Below are 17,321 nucleotides of genomic sequence, written 5' to 3'. Positions count from 1 at the left end.
GCAGGGGACACGGGTTCGTGCCCCGGTCCGGGAAGATCCCACATGCCGCGGAGCGGCTGGGCCCGTGAGCCATGGCCGCTGGGCATGCGCGTCCGGAGCCTGTGCTCCGCAACGGGAGAGGCCACAGCAGAGAGAGGCCCGCGTACCGCAAAAAAAAAAAAAAAAAAAAAAAAAAAAAAGTAGACAGCCAAAGAGAGAGGGGAAGAATAGAATTCATATTTATTGAATACCTGTGATACACCAAGTAGCGCTAAGCTCTTTACATATTTTATCTCATTTCATAGTCACAACAACCCTATGAAGTGGGAATTGTTCCACTGATGAGATGATGAAGATCTCAGGGCTTAGAGGGCCCTGCCCAGGGTCCCAGAGCAAGTGATAGACTGAGTTCAAGATCTGCCTATCCCTGGCCCCTAAGCCTAGAGTCTTCACATTATACCATATGTTTTACTTAAAATAGCCTTTCCCAAATCATCTTCCCCCCAATTTAACAGATGTTAGGCACAAAAGACTTCTCTGGACAGGTATCTTTGGGAAATGTTAGGTTAAACAAAGTTAAACTTTGTCAAATTACAGAACTTCTCAAAGCCCTTAATATGGGAGTACCCCTTGTGATTGTCCATGAGAAAGAGTGTGCTGCATTTTGTAACTTAATTGGACGTGTAAACTTTTTTCATGCATTAGCTGGCAGGATCAATGTTCCATGGGGTCTACTTTGGGGAAATCCTGCATTAAAACAACTAGGTAGAAAAATGGACAAGAGACAGAAAGAGGCATTTTCACTCTGGAGAAAACCCACATAGCCAATAAATACATGAAAAGATGCTCAACTTCATTAGTACTCGGAAATGTAAATCACACCCACAATGAGACTGGCAAGAATGAAGTCTGAATATACCAAGTGTTGGGGAAACGATGGATCAACAAGAACATACATGTATTGCTGGCAGGAATGTAAATTGATACAACCATTTTGGAAAACCGCTTGGCATTTTCTTCTAAGTCGAATGTTCATATACTCTGTGACCTCCAGTTCCACTCCTAGGTGTAAGCTTTAGCGTAACTCCTGCATATATGTGTCAAGAAACACATTCAAGTGTGTTTTTAGTAGCACAGTTCATAATAGCAGAATGAAAAGTGACTGCAAAAGCCCATCAGCATTGGAAGGATAAATTGAGGTATGTTCACAAGATGAGTATTATACAATATGGCTAAATACAATAGACGTGAATCTTAGAAATATAAAGTTGATTAAATTAGAACTGTGATTTGCTAACAGGACTCAATTCTGCTTGACTGGGTTCCTCTTAATGTTAAGTGGTGCTGGAGGTAAAACCCCATTTGGTTTCTTTCGTCATTGGCAGCATCAATTGAAATTTGAAACCAGATGTGTTTCAAACATCAGGCACACCGCCTCCCCCCACTCCAAGGTGATACCAGCACGTCAGAATATTCTCGACTCCAGCACTTTTCTGTCTCGTGCTGAGCCAAGAGCCTTCATGTATTCAAAGACCTTTTCCTGATCAGAGGGCAGGTTTATGAACGCAGCATATGAAATGTGAGCTGGCCTAAGGCTCTTTGTTTCAGTTAGACATACTTCTCAAGAAAGAGGATCCAAAAGAAAGAAAAATACTCACAGTCCCTAAATCATACAAATAAATTTAGGTTTGGAAGAAGGAAACTGAACCTATTAAACTGAAGGAAGAGCCGTTGGCCTGCCATGTATTTTGCTGGGCACTTTTCCATCAGGACCTCACATGTGACACCCACATCCTAAATGTCTGGGATCCAGCTTCATTTGCAGCCTGAGTGCACAGGGACGAGGGAGCAGGTCACTTCTGCTGCCTGGGATAATGGCTGAGACCTGACAGCTCTGTTCCCTGCCTGCAGCCCAGTATGTTAGCTGTTTTCTGGCTTCACTTGGAAATGTCAGGGAATGATTGGTCTGGCCTCTTGGTTTGCTAACAAGGGGGCCTCTTATGGCCACATTTTGCTTATAGCAAGATTCAGCGTTTGATCTTTGGGATTTTTTAGTCAGGACCTTAAAAATAGGACCCTAGGGACTTCCCTGGTGGCGCAGTGGTTAAAAATCCGCCTGCCAATGCAGGGGACGCGGGTTCGAGCCCTGGTCCCGGAAGATCCCACGTGCTGTGGAGCAACTAAGCCCATGCGCGACAACTACTGAGCCTGCGTGCCACAACTACTGAAGCCCATGAGCCTAGAGCCCATGGTCTGCAACAAGAGAAGCCACCGCAATGAGAAGCCCGCGCACCGCAAGCAAGAGTAGCCCCTGCTCGACCACAACTAGAGAAAGCCCGCATGCAGCAACAAATACCCAACGCAGCCAAAAAAAAAAAAAAAAAAAAAAGACCCTAATGCAAGAGAAACCCCACCTCTCCATTCCCCTTCTCTTTTCTAAATGTGCCTTTCTCCAGACATCCTTTCCCAAGTAAGAATTTCATAGTTTTTAGCAAATGAGCCAGCTGTTGGGAAGGACAAGCAAATCAACTGTTGACTAGAACTGGCCCTTGTCCCCACCCCCATTGGTAGATAGCGCTCACACTTACTCTAATTAGTGCCAATTACTGCATTGAACAGCTGATGTTTTACTTTATGTTTCTCATCAAATAGTGCTGGAACTGTTTCTTTGCTCCAGGGTCAGAATTTGTATACAGTTTGTTTACATGCCAGTCTCCTTGTGGGTCTGAATTACCATCTCCCCACTCTCATCCCGTCCCCAAGTTTCTCTTACTAACCTGTTTTTCTTTTTCTTTAGACCAATGAGGCGAGCGCAGAGTCGATAGCATCCTTCTCTAAACAGGAGATCATGAGTAGCTTTCTGCCGGAGGGAGGGTGTTATGAGCTACTCACCGTTATAGGTAATGTCCAGGACTGTCATGCTTCGGGGGATCACGGCAGCCTTCTCAGCATCCTCAGATGAATGTGTGCCAGATGCCGTCAGCCAGTTAGCAGGATTCGTGGGGACAAAACTGGCTTTTGTGGTTCTTCTATGGTTTTCTTCTTGCAAGTGTAGGGGAAGAGATCACGTTTCCAGGAGAGAAGCTCTTTTCAATTTTTTCTTTTGGGCTGTACACTTCTGGTGTCCTGGGCCATAGTCAGTTAGAACAGTTGGCTGAGAAGGAACTGATGGCAGAAAAATCAAGAAATAACAGAAATGAAAGTTTTAACTTGAATTTTCTTTTAAAATCAAGTCTCTTTAAGGAAGATGAAAACCTGTGTTGCTCTTGTCCCTGTTTATGGCATTTCTCTTTTCTTTTAGGCAAAGGATTTGAGGACCTGATGACAGTGAACCTAGCAAGGTACAAACCAGCGGGAGAGTATGTGACAGTACGAAGGATTAACCTAGAAGCTTGTTCCAATGAGATGGTGACGTTCTTGCAGGTAATCAAACGTGAATGTGACACTTGGAGGGAGGGCTTTTAGTTCCAGTAGTAATCACAAGGCATCTTTACATCTGTCTTCTGACATAGCTGGCAGGAAATGAAGGTAGACCAAGCCAAGAAGTTACAGAAGCTCTTGGTGAAGAATCTTGGGCATTTGACATTAAGGGTTCTATAACACTGCTCAGCCCAATTAATTAATTAATTTATTTATTTTTGGCTGTGTTGGGTCTTCGTTTCTGTGCGAGGTCTTTCTCTAGTTGTGGCGAGCAGGGGCCACTCTTCATCGCGGTGCGCGGGCCTCTCACTGTCGCGGCCTCTCTTGTTGCAGAGCACAGGCTCCAGACGCGCAGGCTCAGTAGTTGTGGTTCACGGGCCTAGTTGCTCCGTGGCATGTGGGCTCCTCCCAGACCAGGGCTCGAACCCACGTCCCCTATATTAGTCCCCTATATTAGCAGGCAGATTCTCAACCACTGCGCCACCAGGGAAGCCCTCAGCCCAATTTATATTCCCCTCTTCTTCACCAAATCCTTCTGTGACTCATTTATTCATGTATTTATTATTCAGAGAGGCTAAGTAACTCGCCCCGGCCTCTCTTGTTGCGGAGCACAGGCTCCAGACGCGCAGGCTCAGTAGTTGTGGTTCACGGGCCTAGTTGCTCCGTGGCATGTGGGCTTCTCCCAGACCAGGGCTCGAACCCACGTCCCCTACATTAGCAGGCAGATTCTCAACCACTGCGCCACCAGGGAAGCCCTCAGCCCAATTTATATTCCCCTCTTCGTCACCAAATCCTTCTGTGACTCATTTATTCATGTATTTATTATTCAGAGAGGCTAAGTAACTCGCCCCTGGTCGCACACACTAGTAAGTGGCAGAGGCAGGCTTCACACCCAGTCTGTTTCCAGGTGCGGGGCAGCTCGCCCGGCCACGGGCGACCGTCTTCCGACTCTTAGTGTCCTGTTTGCCTGAGGTTCCTTTGTTCTGGAGAAGAAAGTAGCTGCCCTCTTGTTAAACTGGGAGACGCCGTAGGTCTAGCAAGTGCCTGGGGATGAAGGCTTGCCCTGGGAACTCCCTAGATTTAGGGCCTGGCTCAGCGTATTTTCAGTATAGTTGGCTGCGGCCCCTCCCCCTTCTTCAATTACAATGTTTGTCTGAACTCACGCTTATCTGACTGTGCTCCAGTACCAGTTCATGTGTTCAGAGTAGTTTTTGGGTCTGAGGATGGAACAGAATGTCAGTCCCAGCTCAGTTATTTGGGAAAAAACATATCTGAGTTTGTTCTAGAGCATATTGAGCTTTGTGATTCTTTTCTTTATCTTGTAGAGCCGTGGACAGGTAGAAGGTGCTGCCTATTTGACCTTGGCTCATTTCCCAGAGGCCAGGACCCTGGAGTTTCTGCAGTTCTTTTGTCCAAATTTATTTTAAAATTCCATCGGTCTTAGCTTTCCATAGCTGCTTCTGAGGAAGAGAGCTCTCAACCTGAGGTCGCTGGAGAAATCTATTCTAATGTTTAGTAGTTGTTGTTTGCTCTTTAATGCTTTCTTTCCATGTTTCTATTGCTAACAACATTTTCCTTTATAATAGGAAAACACTTTTATGTTTTATCTTTTTTTTTTTAATTTTTAAAATTTTATTGGGTCTTCGTTGCTGCGTGCTGGCTTTCTCTAGTTGCAGTGAGTGGGGCTACTCTTCGTTGCGGTGCGCGGGCTTTTTCTTGTCTTGTTGCGGAGCATGGGCTCTGGGCGCGCGGGCTTCAGTAGTTGTGGCTCGCGGGCTCTAGAGCGCAGTCTCAGTGGTTGTGGCGTGCGGGCTTAGTTGCTCCACGGCGTGTGGGATCTTCCCAGACCAAGGATTGAATCAGTGTTCCCTGCATTGGCAGGCGGATTCTTAACCACTGTGCCACCAGGGAAGTCCTTGTTTTCTTATCTTAAAGAGGAGTTCTGTGCCTTGGCCCTTGAAGTTGAGCTAAGCTTATAACTTCCTAAGTCTGCAGTAGACGGTTTGTTTTCATGGCCTCCGAGGTGGTGCACTGTGACCCTCTGCTGTGTTGTTAGCAGTTCCCCTGTTGGCAGGGAATGGTTTCTCGAGGAGCTTTAGGATTGGCTGGCAGAGCCCAAGTTAGGCAGAAGCTGGTGAAGCAGGGCTGGCTCCCCTGCTGAGATGGCAGAGCCTGGTTCCTCTCATACCGGTGGCACCTGCTCGGGCTGCTCCCAGGACTCTGAGCAGGGCACCGAGGGAAGCCTAGGTCCCCGTATTATTCATGCTGCCACCTTCATGTTGAGCATCCTCCTCGGTGCCCCTTGGTTCTGACTGCAGCTCACCGTTGCTTTCAGGGGGAGCTCCATGTCTCTAAGCTCTTCAGCCATCCCAATATCCTGCCATATCGAGCCACCTTTATTGCAGACAATGAGCTGTGGGTTGTCACATCATTCATGGCATACGGTGAGTGGGAAAGGGGTCCTGGCAGAGATGGGCTCTAAGCACTCTGCTGCCAGCTTGCTCATGTGCTGTCACCCTTTGCTCCGTCCCCATGATCCTCTTCCTCAGGCTCTGCAAAGGACCTCATCTGCACACACTTCATGGACGGCATGAATGAGCTGGCGATTGCTTACATCCTGCAGGGGGTGCTCAAGGCCCTGGACTACATCCACCACATGGGATACGTGCACAGGTGCTTTCTGGGGCCTATTAACCCTTTATAAGAGTGGTATCTGGGCCCATGAGCCCTCAAGTAAAGGTTGACGGAAGTTAGTGAAGCCAGAGTTTGAATCAAGGGTCGAATCCTGCCCTTGCCTCTGCTGGGAGGGCAGAGCATTTACCCTGTCAGCGCTAAAGCTACTGACTTTCTCTTTCCTGAGCATGAGGGGAACACCTGACGTGGGCCTCTGCACCCCACCCTCTCCTTCCTCGGAGCACCCATACTGGGGTGTGCCTTGGAGTCAGCCCTATGCTGGGAGGCTCGGGAGAAGACAGATTGCTCTGTAGATGGTGTCCAGAAAAGCGGCTCGTGGTAGGGAAGATAATAAAACGAGGACCCCTACCTAACTCCACATACAAAGGAGCACTTCAGATTGATTAAAGGCCTACATGGAAACTACAGACTCAGATAGAAGGAAATGCGAGGAAATGTTTTCGTGACCTGAGGCATACCATAACTTCTAAATGTTTTATATGCACAAAACATAAGGCAAAAAATGGATGGAATTGATAATATCAAGATTAAAACTTTCTCTCCAATACAGGACACCAGGAACAAAGTTAAGAAAGGAGTTACAGCGTGGAAGGTGTTAGTTTTGTCTAAAACACACAGGAGATTAGTAACAAGGAAATTTTGTGACTCAATAAGAAAAGGATAGCAAAGCAATAGAAAGATGAGCAAAGGATATGGAGTTTGTAAAAGAAAACCCGAAAGACTAATGGTCATATGAACAGACACTCAAATCTAGCAAGAATCAGAAAATCAAATGGAAACAGGAGGATGTCACCTTATACCCGTGGGACTGGCTGTAATTCAGAGGCTGGGTGAGGACCAGTGCGGTGAAGAGGTGGGTCTCCCATCCGGATGGTGGAAGGTGGCCCAACACAGCCAGTCAGGGTCACTCGGAACCAGGACCGTCAGTGCTGCCTCTGGGTGCATACCCCAAAGAAACCCTCCCACAGGCCCATCGGGGACATGCGTGTGGACGTCTTTGTTCATATCTGTGGTGATGAGAGGCAGTACATGTGTCCTCCTGGAAGAATGGATCAGTAAGACCCCACCCCAGAGTGCAGGTGGCATTTAGAAGCAACAATTAGGTGTATACAGGTGGCAACACAGATGGATCTTGGAAACATAACACTGAAGAATGGGCTGCATAACACAGTACCATTAGGTCAATAGAAAACGCATGAGAAAAAACAATACGCTTTTGAGAATACCTACAAACAGAAAGTACAGATTAAAGGCAGTAGATAGTAGAGGAAGCAGTGGTCTGTAAGCATAAAAGAGAACTTCAACAAAACATAAATAAGTTTTAAAGTCTGGTGATAGGCAAATGGGGTCATGCGATTTTTTCTTTTTGTGTGTGTTTGAAAAATTTCATAAAAATGCGTGTTCGTGTATATATATGTATGTATGTATATGCGTGTGGTACACACACACACCTGCTAGGGGAGAGAGCTGACTGGGTCTAGTGTGTGAAGACAAAGGTTTGTGGTGTGAGGGGCTCCTGCTGCCCTGTGACCCCCTCCCTGCCCCCCAGGAGTGTCAAAGCCAGCCATGTTCTGATCTCAGCGGATGGGAAGGTCTACCTGTCTGGTTTACGCAGCAACCTCAGCATGATCAGCCACGGGCAGCGGCAGCGTGTGGTCCACGACTTTCCCAAGTACAGTATCAAGGTTCTGCCGTGGCTCAGCCCAGAGGTCCTCCAGCAGGTCTGTGAACTGGGTCTCAAGGAGCCCCCATTCCCCACCAACTCGTGATTCCCCAAGGAGGCCTTCAGGAATTTCCGGCGATGGGGGTTCCTAGAAGGAGGGCTTCCCTGGTGGCAGGTAGAATTGGGACGCCTCTCGCGTGGGTGTTCCACGCCCTTGGCAGTTGATGTCATTCCCCCAGGGAGGGTCCCAAACTGCGCCTGAGGCTCCCTTCAAAGATGCTGCCATTTCCTGGGAAGAACGAGCGTTTGGGAAATGTTTGGGAAACGTTTGGTGCTCTCTACACCCCTGTCCTAAGCAGGAGCACTTCCTCCTGCTCCCACATAGCATCAGCAAGACATTCGTTCCTTCTAAAACAGCAGTGACCCCTCAGTAGTACAGGCGAGGAAAGTCTCAGCAGCTGGTCCCAATTTGGGGACAGGCCTTCTTTTCCTCTCCCCAGTTTTTGCTCCACCCGCTTCTTTCTCTAAGAACAATGGCCAAGGCTACAGTGTGGAGTGACCTGTGGCTCTTTTCTCCTGATTTAGAATCTTCAGGGTTACGATGCCAAGTCTGACATCTACAGTGTGGGAATCACGGCCTGTGAACTAGCCAATGGCCACGTCCCCTTTAAGGATATGCCTGCCACCCAGGTGAGCCTGCAGCCCAGGGGTTTCCTTCTGCCTGCCTGCCTGTCTGCCTTCCACAAACACTTGCTGAGGAACTGCCACACGCAGGACACCAGCCTGGGATACTAAGATGAAAGACCCAGTTCTTTCCTTCAAGAGCCCCACCAGTGGGGAGATAGTTGTGTAACTGTTTACTTCTGTCAGTGGTAACTGTGGTGGTAATGGAGCCCGGGGGGAGGGGGGTGGGCTCACAATTTCAGGCCTGGAGCCCACACACCAGGTGTCTATTTAAAACATATAAATTAAGCTAACAAAGTTTTATAAATTTATAAAATATGTTCTATTTTCTTAACTTGATCCATATACCTGGAAGGCCAGTTTCTAATTTAGAATTCTTAGACTTCTCAGGTTCTGTGCTACCACATTCCAGTCAATAACTTTGCAACCTCCAGCCTGCAAGTTCTCCTGTTCATGCCCCTTTTAACCACTGCCCTTGGCTTCTAGGCATACATGCAGCCAGTGGCATCGTCTACTCTTGGAGACAGACCCAGGGAAGAGAGTTATCCAGGTCTTATCAAGTCCAGGAAGTGGACTTGGGTCATTTGGGCAAGGATTACCTGGGTCCCAAGTACCTGGAGCATGATCTAGACCTGAGAGGGGGTGGGGGCGGGTGTGTAGGCTCTGAGTCAGCCTCTCCCTGAACCCACAGACTGCTTGCCCTGTGGGGAGAGGAGCAGCTAGAGAACGGCCAAAGGGCAGCTCTAGAGGAGGGGATCTGGGAAGGCTTCTGGGAGGAGGTGACCCTTGAGACTTGAAGGCAAATAGGAATTAACTGTGTGAAGAATGGGAACTGGAAGGAAACTCTTTTCAGCAGAGGGAGCACCATGTGCAAAGACCCAGAGTCAAGAAAGAACAGGATCTGGGAAGAGCAGGTAGTTGTAAATGGCTGAAGTACAGGTGCTTCTGGGGGGCTGCTAGGTGACGTGGTTGGAGAAGGAAGCAAGGGCAGATCATGAAGGACTTTGCTTGTGTGGCATGCCAGGGTGTTTGGTTTCTGTCCCAAAGCATGTGGAGAATTGCTGAAGGCTTTTAAGCATAAGAGTGATAGCATCAGATACATATTTTAGAAAGATGACTCTCGCAGATGGATTAGTTCTGGCAGACTAGTTAGGAGGGTATGGAAATCCATCTAGGTAAGGAGTCTAGAAAGTCTAAGACAGAAACAGATGCTCAGGAAAGATTTAAAGGCCATTTTTAGGTAAACAAGATACAGATGCAGAAACAGCAGTGTCCAGGAGAACTTCCTGAGGTGATGGAAATGTTCTATACCTAGGCTGTCCAACATGGTAGCCACTAGTCACCTGTGGCTATTGAGCACTGTGGCCAGTGAGACTGAGGACTGAATTTTAAGCTGAATTTAAATAAATATAAATAGCTGTGGGAACTCCCTGGCAGTGCAGTGGTTAGGACTCAGTGCTTTCACTGCTCAGGCCCAGGTTCAATCCCTGGTCAGGGAACTGAGATCCTGCAAGCCAAGCGGCATGGCCAAAAACAACCAAAAAAAATCTCTCTCCCTCCCTCCCTCCCTCCCTCCCTCCCCCTCTCTCTCTCTATATATATATGACTACATGTGGCTGGTGGCTCCCATATTGGACAGCACAGCTCTAGAAGGAGTTCCAGGTTTCTGTCTTGCACAGCTCATGAGGTCCACGAGGACAGCAGTCCCCAAGGTGGGCTGCTTTTACACGTGTGGAGTCTGAGGACTTTGGAACAGCTGCCCAGGCCTAGCCCCCTAGCCCGCCCCTGGGTGCACTGCTCCTGTGCAGCCTGCTGCAGTGACAGTCGGCCAGAATGAACCCCATCAGACCCACCTGGGCGTGGCACACTGGGGCTGGGCTTTAAAGAAAGGACCTGGCTGCCACCTTGACCCTAGGGTGAGGGCTCTACAGTTAGAAAGATCTGATGCCTTATAAAGGGGGAGAGACTGCAAGCCCCTTCCTTCCAATCACGGTGGAGGCGGGTACTCTTTTGCAGCCCTCCTCCTTGTCAGTTTGGCCTTGCTGGGGTGTGGCTGCCGAGTCAGTGGCTGGCACTCCTTTGGAAAAGTCAGACTTTTTCCACTTCTTTCTTTACACCCCCCGAATCACTCGTGTGTTGGGAAAAGTATACTTGTGAAGAAACTATAGGCCTTCCAGGGGCCCCCTCCAGCCTAGCCTCTGGCTCTGTCCTCCCCAGATGCTGCTGGAGAAGCTGAACGGCACAGTACCCTGCCTGCTGGACACCAGCACCATCCCTGCCGAGGAGCTGACCATGAGCACCTCGCGCTCAGCGGCCAACTCTGGCCTGAGTGAAAGCCTGGCCCCCAGCCCCCCCAGGACCTCCAATGGCGACACGCCGTCCCACCCCTATCACCGCACCTTCTCACCCCACTTCCACCACTTTGTGGAGCAGTGCCTTCAGCGCAACCCGGATGTAAGGTATATCTGCTGGGCTGGGAGTGGGCTTTGTGGGGAGCCCAGGGGGCTCTGGAGTGCAAGGCCGGGTTCGAGAGGATGCATCTGTCCTGTGAAAGTCTGGGTTCCTGGGAGGAGTCCAGAGCCCTCTCGGCAGGAGGGGTCAGCCCAGGGTTTGCTAGGAAGCCAGCCTGGGTAGCTCTAGCTGTTGTTTCTTGGTGAGCTGAGGGAAGGAGAGGGGGCACTTGAGGGTAAGGTAGAAGCAGCAGGATTTGGGAAATCCGGGGCACAGGGCTGATGCTGGTCTCTCCTCCCCTCCTCTACAGACCAAGTGCCAGCACCCTCCTGAACCATTCTTTCTTCAAGCAGGTACAGTAGCACTTTCCCAAGGCTCCCTGGTTGTTGTTTTTCTTGCCTGTGGTTCCAACCGCCCTCAGTCCCCTTAGCTTTGGGGTCTTTAGATATTCTCTCCTCCTCCCTTCAAATCAGAGAAATGACCACGTTTCCAAAGCCCCTTAAAGGCGCTGCTCCTTCCTCCCACAGAGACTTGGCTCCAACAGCCCATCTGTCCCTGGGCTGTGGTCCCTTGCCCCATGATGTCCTGAGACTCAAAGCAACAGGATCCACCCCCAACTCTCTCTCCTCCCCCAGATCAAGCGACGTGCCTCAGAGGCTCTGCCTGAGTTACTTCGTCCTGTCACCCCCATCACCAATTTTGAAGGCAGCCAGTCTCAGGATCACAGTGGAATCTTTGGCCTGGTAACAAACCTGGAAGAGCTGGAGGTGGACGACTGGGAGTTCTGAGCCTCTGAAGAAGGTGCACATTCTCCATCCCGGGCTGCGTGAGCCTCCGGGACCCTTCCTGAGGGCTGGCTGCATTCCTACCCTCCTGGGGGCAGACTGAGCAGAAAGGACATTTCTGCCAGGAGAGCTGGCTGCTTACTGACTGGGAAAGAAATTCCTGGAAGGAAACTTTTTTCTTTTTACCGCTCCAAAGCCTTTTGAGACACGAGGGAATCCCAACAACCCGGGATTGGTAGGGGGCCGGAAAGCTGACGTTCCCAGTCCTGTGAGCTCAGGTGACCTGACCTCTTCAGAAGGAATAGATGCTGTTCTGGCTGTGGCGGCTGAAGTCCAAGGCCAGGGTGTGACTCACCCACCCAGGGAACTGTGCGACTTCTTCCCACTCTGGCTCTCCTACCAGCCTAGTTGCGTCCTTCTCCCCTGCTCTCAGATCCTATAGGTCCAGAGGGGCAAGCAATAAGACTCCCCTCCCCTCAGACCTCTCCCTAATAACTGAAGGCAAGGGTATTGTTTCTTTATAAGCACTAGCTTAAGGCTAGGGCAATCCATCCTCCTCCCCCTTTTTGCTTGGGCCCTGACACCTGAAATCTTCCCTTGGTTCCTCTTTGTAGCTCATTCCTTTCCCACGAAGAGTCCATCTTACCGACTCCTGCTGGCCGCCTTGGTGCTTCCTCCAAGGGCCATAATGTTTTGCCTAACCTGAGGGCCTGAGTCCTTATGCCGTGTTAGTTTCATTGCCAGAACAAATTAAAAGTTCCCGAGAATCCACTGGAGAGTGACACTGTTCCGTGTTGGCCACGCAGGCGCGGACGCGAGTCATTCCACCCTGGTCCTGCCATCTGAGTGGTCCCACAAGTACTTGTGGGAGCACAGCGGTGACTTCCTTCGTTAGCTAGACAGCCTCAACAGCACACATTTCTTTTAAAACCCATCATGCATTTTTGTCTCTTAACTAACGTTGAGACGATTAATTTTAGCCTGTGGCCATCAAACTGCTTTGGGGCTGGAAAGGTCTGAGTGCTGGAGACCGGCCGCTCTGCAGGACCACTTCTGGGCCACTGGAGCCCAGGCAGAAGAGGCTCACTTCTGTCAGGAAAGGCGGTGGACGGGGTTGTTTTGGAACAGGACTCAGTGCCTCCTCACCGTTGGGACTCATACTCAAAGAGCAGGTAACCTAAGACCCGGCCCCTTCCTGTCGTCCTGGCTGGCAGCCGGGGAGTCCGGGCCAGGGGGTGATTCTCACCTCGGGCTCCTGCGTGTGCTTCCCAGCCTGCACGCGCCCCCCCCAGCCGGGTCCCTTCCCCCACCAGTCTCCCGGGGTGGGTGCCCCTCTAGCCTGGGTACCTCAAATGTCAGATCAAGGAAGTGCCCCTCCCTCTTCCCTGTAGTTGCTTTAACCAGTCAAATGCCCTCACTTTCCCTTTCCTCAGAAATTGTAACATCAGTTTTAAAAAGAAAAATAGAAAACCTCTTCCCGTGGGTAGTTACAGGGGTTGAGGGGAAGGGACTCGCACCAGCCGGGAGGGCGTGGGGAAACCTGAGACAGAGGGAGTGAGCAGGCCAGGTCACATTTATTTCCAGCCCTCCTGCCAGCTCGTTTTTTTTTTTTTTTAAACCTCAAGTTCCCTTTTCTTAACACCCTCGGCAGCTTGTTTTTTTCCCCTCTGATCTGCTTGCTCCACCTTGCTGTCGGTGCCCCAAGGGCTGATTCTGTGGGGGCCACCGCAGTTCAGCTGCGGATCATCCTGGGCAGGGCAAGGGGGCCTGAGGCGCCAGCCAAGCGCTGCTCCTTGCACCTCTGAGGGCTTCACGTTTCTTGCATCACCGCGGCCCCCTTTGAGCATCTGACGACAGGTGTGGAAGCTTGGCTGGTAAAGATGCCCATTAACAGTTTTAGAAGTTCTCACACACCCCATCCAGGGAGTTCGGGGGGGCTGCAGCTCAACCCAAACGTAAATCTTCCTCCAGAGACGGAGGGAGGCTGAGGAGAAGAGTGAAGCACAGCCTGGGTGCCCTGAGCGAGCCAAGGGAACAGCTGGGGGCTGGGGAATGCCTGCTGCCCCGCTTACTCTCCTGCCAGGTGAGCACGATGAGCTGTTCGGTTCCTGACAAGGCTGTGGGCCTCGCTCTTGAGCCACTAGTTCTATTCCTGCCATCGCATGGGAACAAGCTATGCTTAGGGCTGTGCTGCGTGAAACAGCTTCCAGCTGCGACCGGGTGGTGGCTTCCCTGTGCTCCCCGCAGAGCTGAGGCTCTACCCCACAAGTGAGTGATGCTCCCTGGGACCCTTAGTGCCGTGTGCCAGAGCCCAGGCAGCCGGCTCGGCCTGGGGGGCCGGGGGGAGTCAGGAGGCCTGGCCTCTAACGCCAGCCTTGCCGCTCCAGCTTTGTTACTTGAACGAGTCACTTTAAATCTTCAGGCCTCGCTCCCTGTGTCAAATGAGGTATGGATGAACCCAGGTTTGCTTGTTTGAAGGATGGCGATCTCTTTCCCTGAAGGGGGTGCCGGCAGGGGCTGGGAGTTGGGGGGTGACGAAGCCCACAAAGTCCCTCCACAGAAGCGCTTTAGGACGGCAGCCTCTGGGCACCACAGCCGCAGGCTCCCGGTTTCCCTCTCTCCAGGGCGCCAGGAGAAGGCGCTGAGGGCTGGTGGCCGAAGCTGACCGAACACGGCGACCCCGGGGCCCTTCTGCGGCGCGGGCCGGGCCTCGCGGCCTCGCGTGGCCGGACCGCGTGCCCGGCCGCCCCTGCCATCTTCCTCGGCGGCCATGCGGGCGCGCGAGGCGCCCCTGGCGGCGGGAGGACTCGGCACCCGAGGGGGCGTGGGAGCCACACGGGGACGCTGGGCGGGCCTCCGGGGCGCCCCCAGCGGGTCCTTCGTGCCGCAGAGCCCACGGAGCGGGGAAATGGAGGCAGCGAAAGGCCCAGGCGCGCCGGGTTATCCTTGTCCGCCGCGAGGGCTTCGTCGGGAGCGCCATGTGTCCCGCGACCCCAGTCAGCTCCACCTGGACTCGCCCCTGGCCCGAGGCCTGCGGCGCGGGTCCTCCAGCTCCGGTCCCTGCCTCTGTCCGGAGCGGGCCGACGGGGCGGCCGGTTTCGCGAGGACGGCGAGCGCGAAGGCCGAGGGGCGGTGCGGAGCGCTGGGAGAGCGGGGTCGGCGCGGGGGGGCAGACAAAGGCGGGGGACGCCGAGCGAGAGTAAGACAAAGCGCAGAAAGGGGGTCGGCGGCGGCGCCGGGGCCCCGTGGGAGCCACACGGGGACGCTGGGCGGGCCTCCGGGGCGCCCCCAGCGGGTCCTTCGTGCCGCAGAGCCCACGGAGCGGGGAAATGGAGGCAGCGAAAGGCCCAGGCGCGCCGGGTTATCCTTGTCCGCCGCGAGGGCTTCGTCGGGAGCGCCATGTGTCCCGCGACCCCAGTCAGCTCCACCTGGACTCGCCCCTGGCCCGAGGCCTGCGGCGCGGGTCCTCCAGCTCCGGTCCCTGCCTCTGTCCGGAGCGGGCCGACGGGGCGGCCGGTTTCGCGAGGACGGCGAGCGCGAAGGCCGAGGGGCGGTGCGGAGCGCTGGGAGAGCGGGGTCGGCGCGGGGGGGCAGACAAAGGCGGGGGACGCCGAGCGAGAGTAAGACAAAGCGCAGAAAGGGGGTCGGCGGCGGCGCCGGGGCCCCGGAGGCGGCTCCGGGCGCTGCGGAGCCAATGGGCGGGCGCGGGGCGGGGGCCGGCGGGGGCGGCGCCGCAATAAGGCGGCGGCGGCAGCGGCCGCTCGGGGACCACAGGCAGCGGCGGCAGCTGGCGCTCGCTCACTCCTCGCACCCGAGGCGTTCCCCGGAGACCGACCCCCGCCCCGTGGGCCCAGGGCAGGGCCCGGTGAGACCCGCGGGCGGGCCAGGGCAGGGGCCGGCATCACGCTCGCAATCTGGGAGGCCCAGGTGGGGGCTGTGAGCGCGAGAGCCGCCGCCCACAGGGTCCCGACGCCGAGTGCCTCAACCCGTCGCGCTCGCCCGTGGCCCCGAGGCCAGCGTCCGCCCTCCGGGTCCGGCCTCTAGACAGAGGCGGGGCCGAGGTCCTCTCGGCTGGACCCGCGGGGTTCCCGGGTCTGGGGTCCGGTAGGCGGGATCGGGACGGAGGAGCGGGGCGCGCGGGCGGCGGCTCGGCCGGGCGGGGCGGGCGGCTCGGCCCGCGAGCGCTGTCCAGGGGCTGGGTCGGCCGAGCGGGGAGCGCCCGGGCCCCCGCGCCTACGGCCCCGCGCTGGGTAGGGTCGGGCCGGGGTCAGGTCGGGGCAGCGGATTCTGGCCGCGCCCCCCCAGGGCCCGCCCTCTCCTGACCTCCCCTCGCGCCCGGCGGGGCCCTGGTCCGCGAAGCGCTCCGGCTGCTGCGCGGAGCCCCTCCCCCAGTCGCTGCCAGCTAACTGTTCTTCCCCAGACACATGGTTCCACTCAGGGACCCCTGCCCCCTGCGGAGCCGCGTGGGGGACGAGCGGGCCAAGGGGGAGGTGGGTGAGGGGCGGAAGTGGCAAGACCCAGAGCAACAGGAAATGACTTAGGGAAAGTCCCAACCGCGGCCCCCCAGCCCCTTGCCTGTAAACACCCCACCCCCACCCTGCGGGCTGGGGAAGGGCTTGTGGGGCCCTCTCAACCGACTTCCCCTTGCAGAACCCAGCGGGTGCCGCGGCTCCACACGGGGCCTCCATCGCCGCCAGCGAGCCATGTTCCAGGCTGCAGGAGCCACCCAGGCCACCCCCTCCCACGTAGGTGCTCAGCCGGGTGGGAGGGCATTCCATCCCCGCAGGTGTCTGGCCTGAGGGTGAAGGCGTGCCGAGCGGCGTCTTTGCCTGTCTCCCATCTCCTCCTGAGTGTCCCTGGGATCTGGGCTGGTGATGGTCTGGGGCCCTCCTCAGCTGACGCTGCCCCGCCTGCCCTCTCCCTCAGGAAGCCAAAGGTGGCAGTGGCAGCAGCGCGGTTCAGCGCTCCAAGGTAGGGCCCTGAGGCTGGGGTGTGCGGGAGGGCGGGCTGGTCGCTGGTCAGGCCCCTGATGGGGTCTCTCCCGGAACAGTCCTTCAGCCTTCGCGCCCAGGTGAAGGAGATCTGCGCTGCCTGCCAGAAGACTGTGTACCCCATGGAGCGGCTGGTGGCCGACAAGCTCATTTTCCACAACTCTTGCTTCTGCTGCAAGCACTGCCACACCAAGCTCAGGTGCGCCCTTGCCCTACCCCCGCCCTGGCCTTCCTGACCTGACCCGACCTGACCGCAGCTGTTCTGCTTCTTACAGCCTGGGCAGCTACGCGGCGCTGCACGGGGAATTTTACTGCAAACCCCACTTTCAGCAGCTGTTTAAGAGCAAAGGCAACTACGACGAAGGCTTCGGCCGGAAGCAGCACAAGGAGCTCTGGGCCCACAAGGAGGTGGACCCTGGCACCAAGACAGCCTGAGGCCCCTCTCACAGTCCACTCCCTCCTCCCTCCGTCGAGGGCCTGGAGCAGGCAGCGGGCAGGGTGGGAGAGAGGTTGGACCGGGCCCGGTGGGGGCAGGGTGGGAAGGGGTTGAGGCCGTCTTGCTCCGGCAGAGGGTCTTGGGGGCAGGGCTCTGCTCCGGGATTCCTTCCTTCTCCCTCAGTGGGTGGGGGGGGGGGGGTTAGGGGACCAGGACGG

At 54.6% G+C, this 17,321-nt stretch overlaps 2 protein-coding genes across 17 annotated transcripts in view; both read left to right on the top strand.

Moving 5' to 3' along the window:
* Positions 1–12,447, top strand: part of STRADA (STE20 related adaptor alpha) — a 30,094-nt gene extending 17,647 nt beyond the window's left edge. For all 13 annotated transcript variants that reach the window (XM_007104519.2, XM_028498846.2, XM_028498844.2 and 10 more), the window contains 9 exons: positions 2,777–2,879; positions 3,281–3,402; positions 5,735–5,843; positions 5,949–6,072; positions 7,643–7,814; positions 8,342–8,446; positions 10,658–10,899; positions 11,202–11,244; positions 11,527–12,447. In XM_007104519.2, coding sequence (XP_007104581.1) covers positions 2,777–2,879; positions 3,281–3,402; positions 5,735–5,843; positions 5,949–6,072; positions 7,643–7,814; positions 8,342–8,446; positions 10,658–10,899; positions 11,202–11,244; positions 11,527–11,679 — 1,173 coding nt within the window. In that variant the 3' untranslated portion in view covers positions 11,680–12,447. The remainder of the gene's footprint in view (positions 1–2,776; positions 2,880–3,280; positions 3,403–5,734; positions 5,844–5,948; positions 6,073–7,642; positions 7,815–8,341; positions 8,447–10,657; positions 10,900–11,201; positions 11,245–11,526) is intronic.
* A 71-nt stretch (positions 12,448–12,518) lies between these two features.
* LIMD2 (LIM domain containing 2) overlaps positions 12,519–17,321 on the top strand; it is a 6,250-nt gene continuing 1,447 nt past the window's right edge. The window contains exons 1-6 of one of the 4 annotated variants that reach the window (XR_008619164.1): positions 12,519–12,848; positions 13,648–13,759; positions 16,327–16,421; positions 16,603–16,647; positions 16,727–16,866; positions 16,943–17,176. Coding sequence is in view for 3 of the 4 variants with exons in the window: in XM_028498852.2 (XP_028354653.1) it covers positions 13,729–13,759; positions 16,327–16,421; positions 16,603–16,647; positions 16,727–16,866; positions 16,943–17,102 (471 nt within the window). In the remaining variant the exon portion in view is untranslated. Of the gene's footprint in view, positions 12,849–13,647; positions 13,760–15,445; positions 15,604–16,326; positions 16,422–16,602; positions 16,648–16,726; positions 16,867–16,942; positions 17,290–17,321 lie in introns of those variants that run through there. The other 3 variants (XM_028498852.2, XM_024130354.3, XM_024130355.3) reach the window with 3 other exon arrangements.

The sequence above is a fragment of the Physeter macrocephalus genome, chromosome 14, assembly GCF_002837175.3.
Source record: "Physeter macrocephalus isolate SW-GA chromosome 14, ASM283717v5, whole genome shotgun sequence".
Taxonomy (NCBI): Eukaryota; Metazoa; Chordata; class Mammalia; order Artiodactyla; family Physeteridae; genus Physeter; species Physeter macrocephalus.
This window is presented reverse-complemented; position numbering and strand designations above follow the sequence as displayed.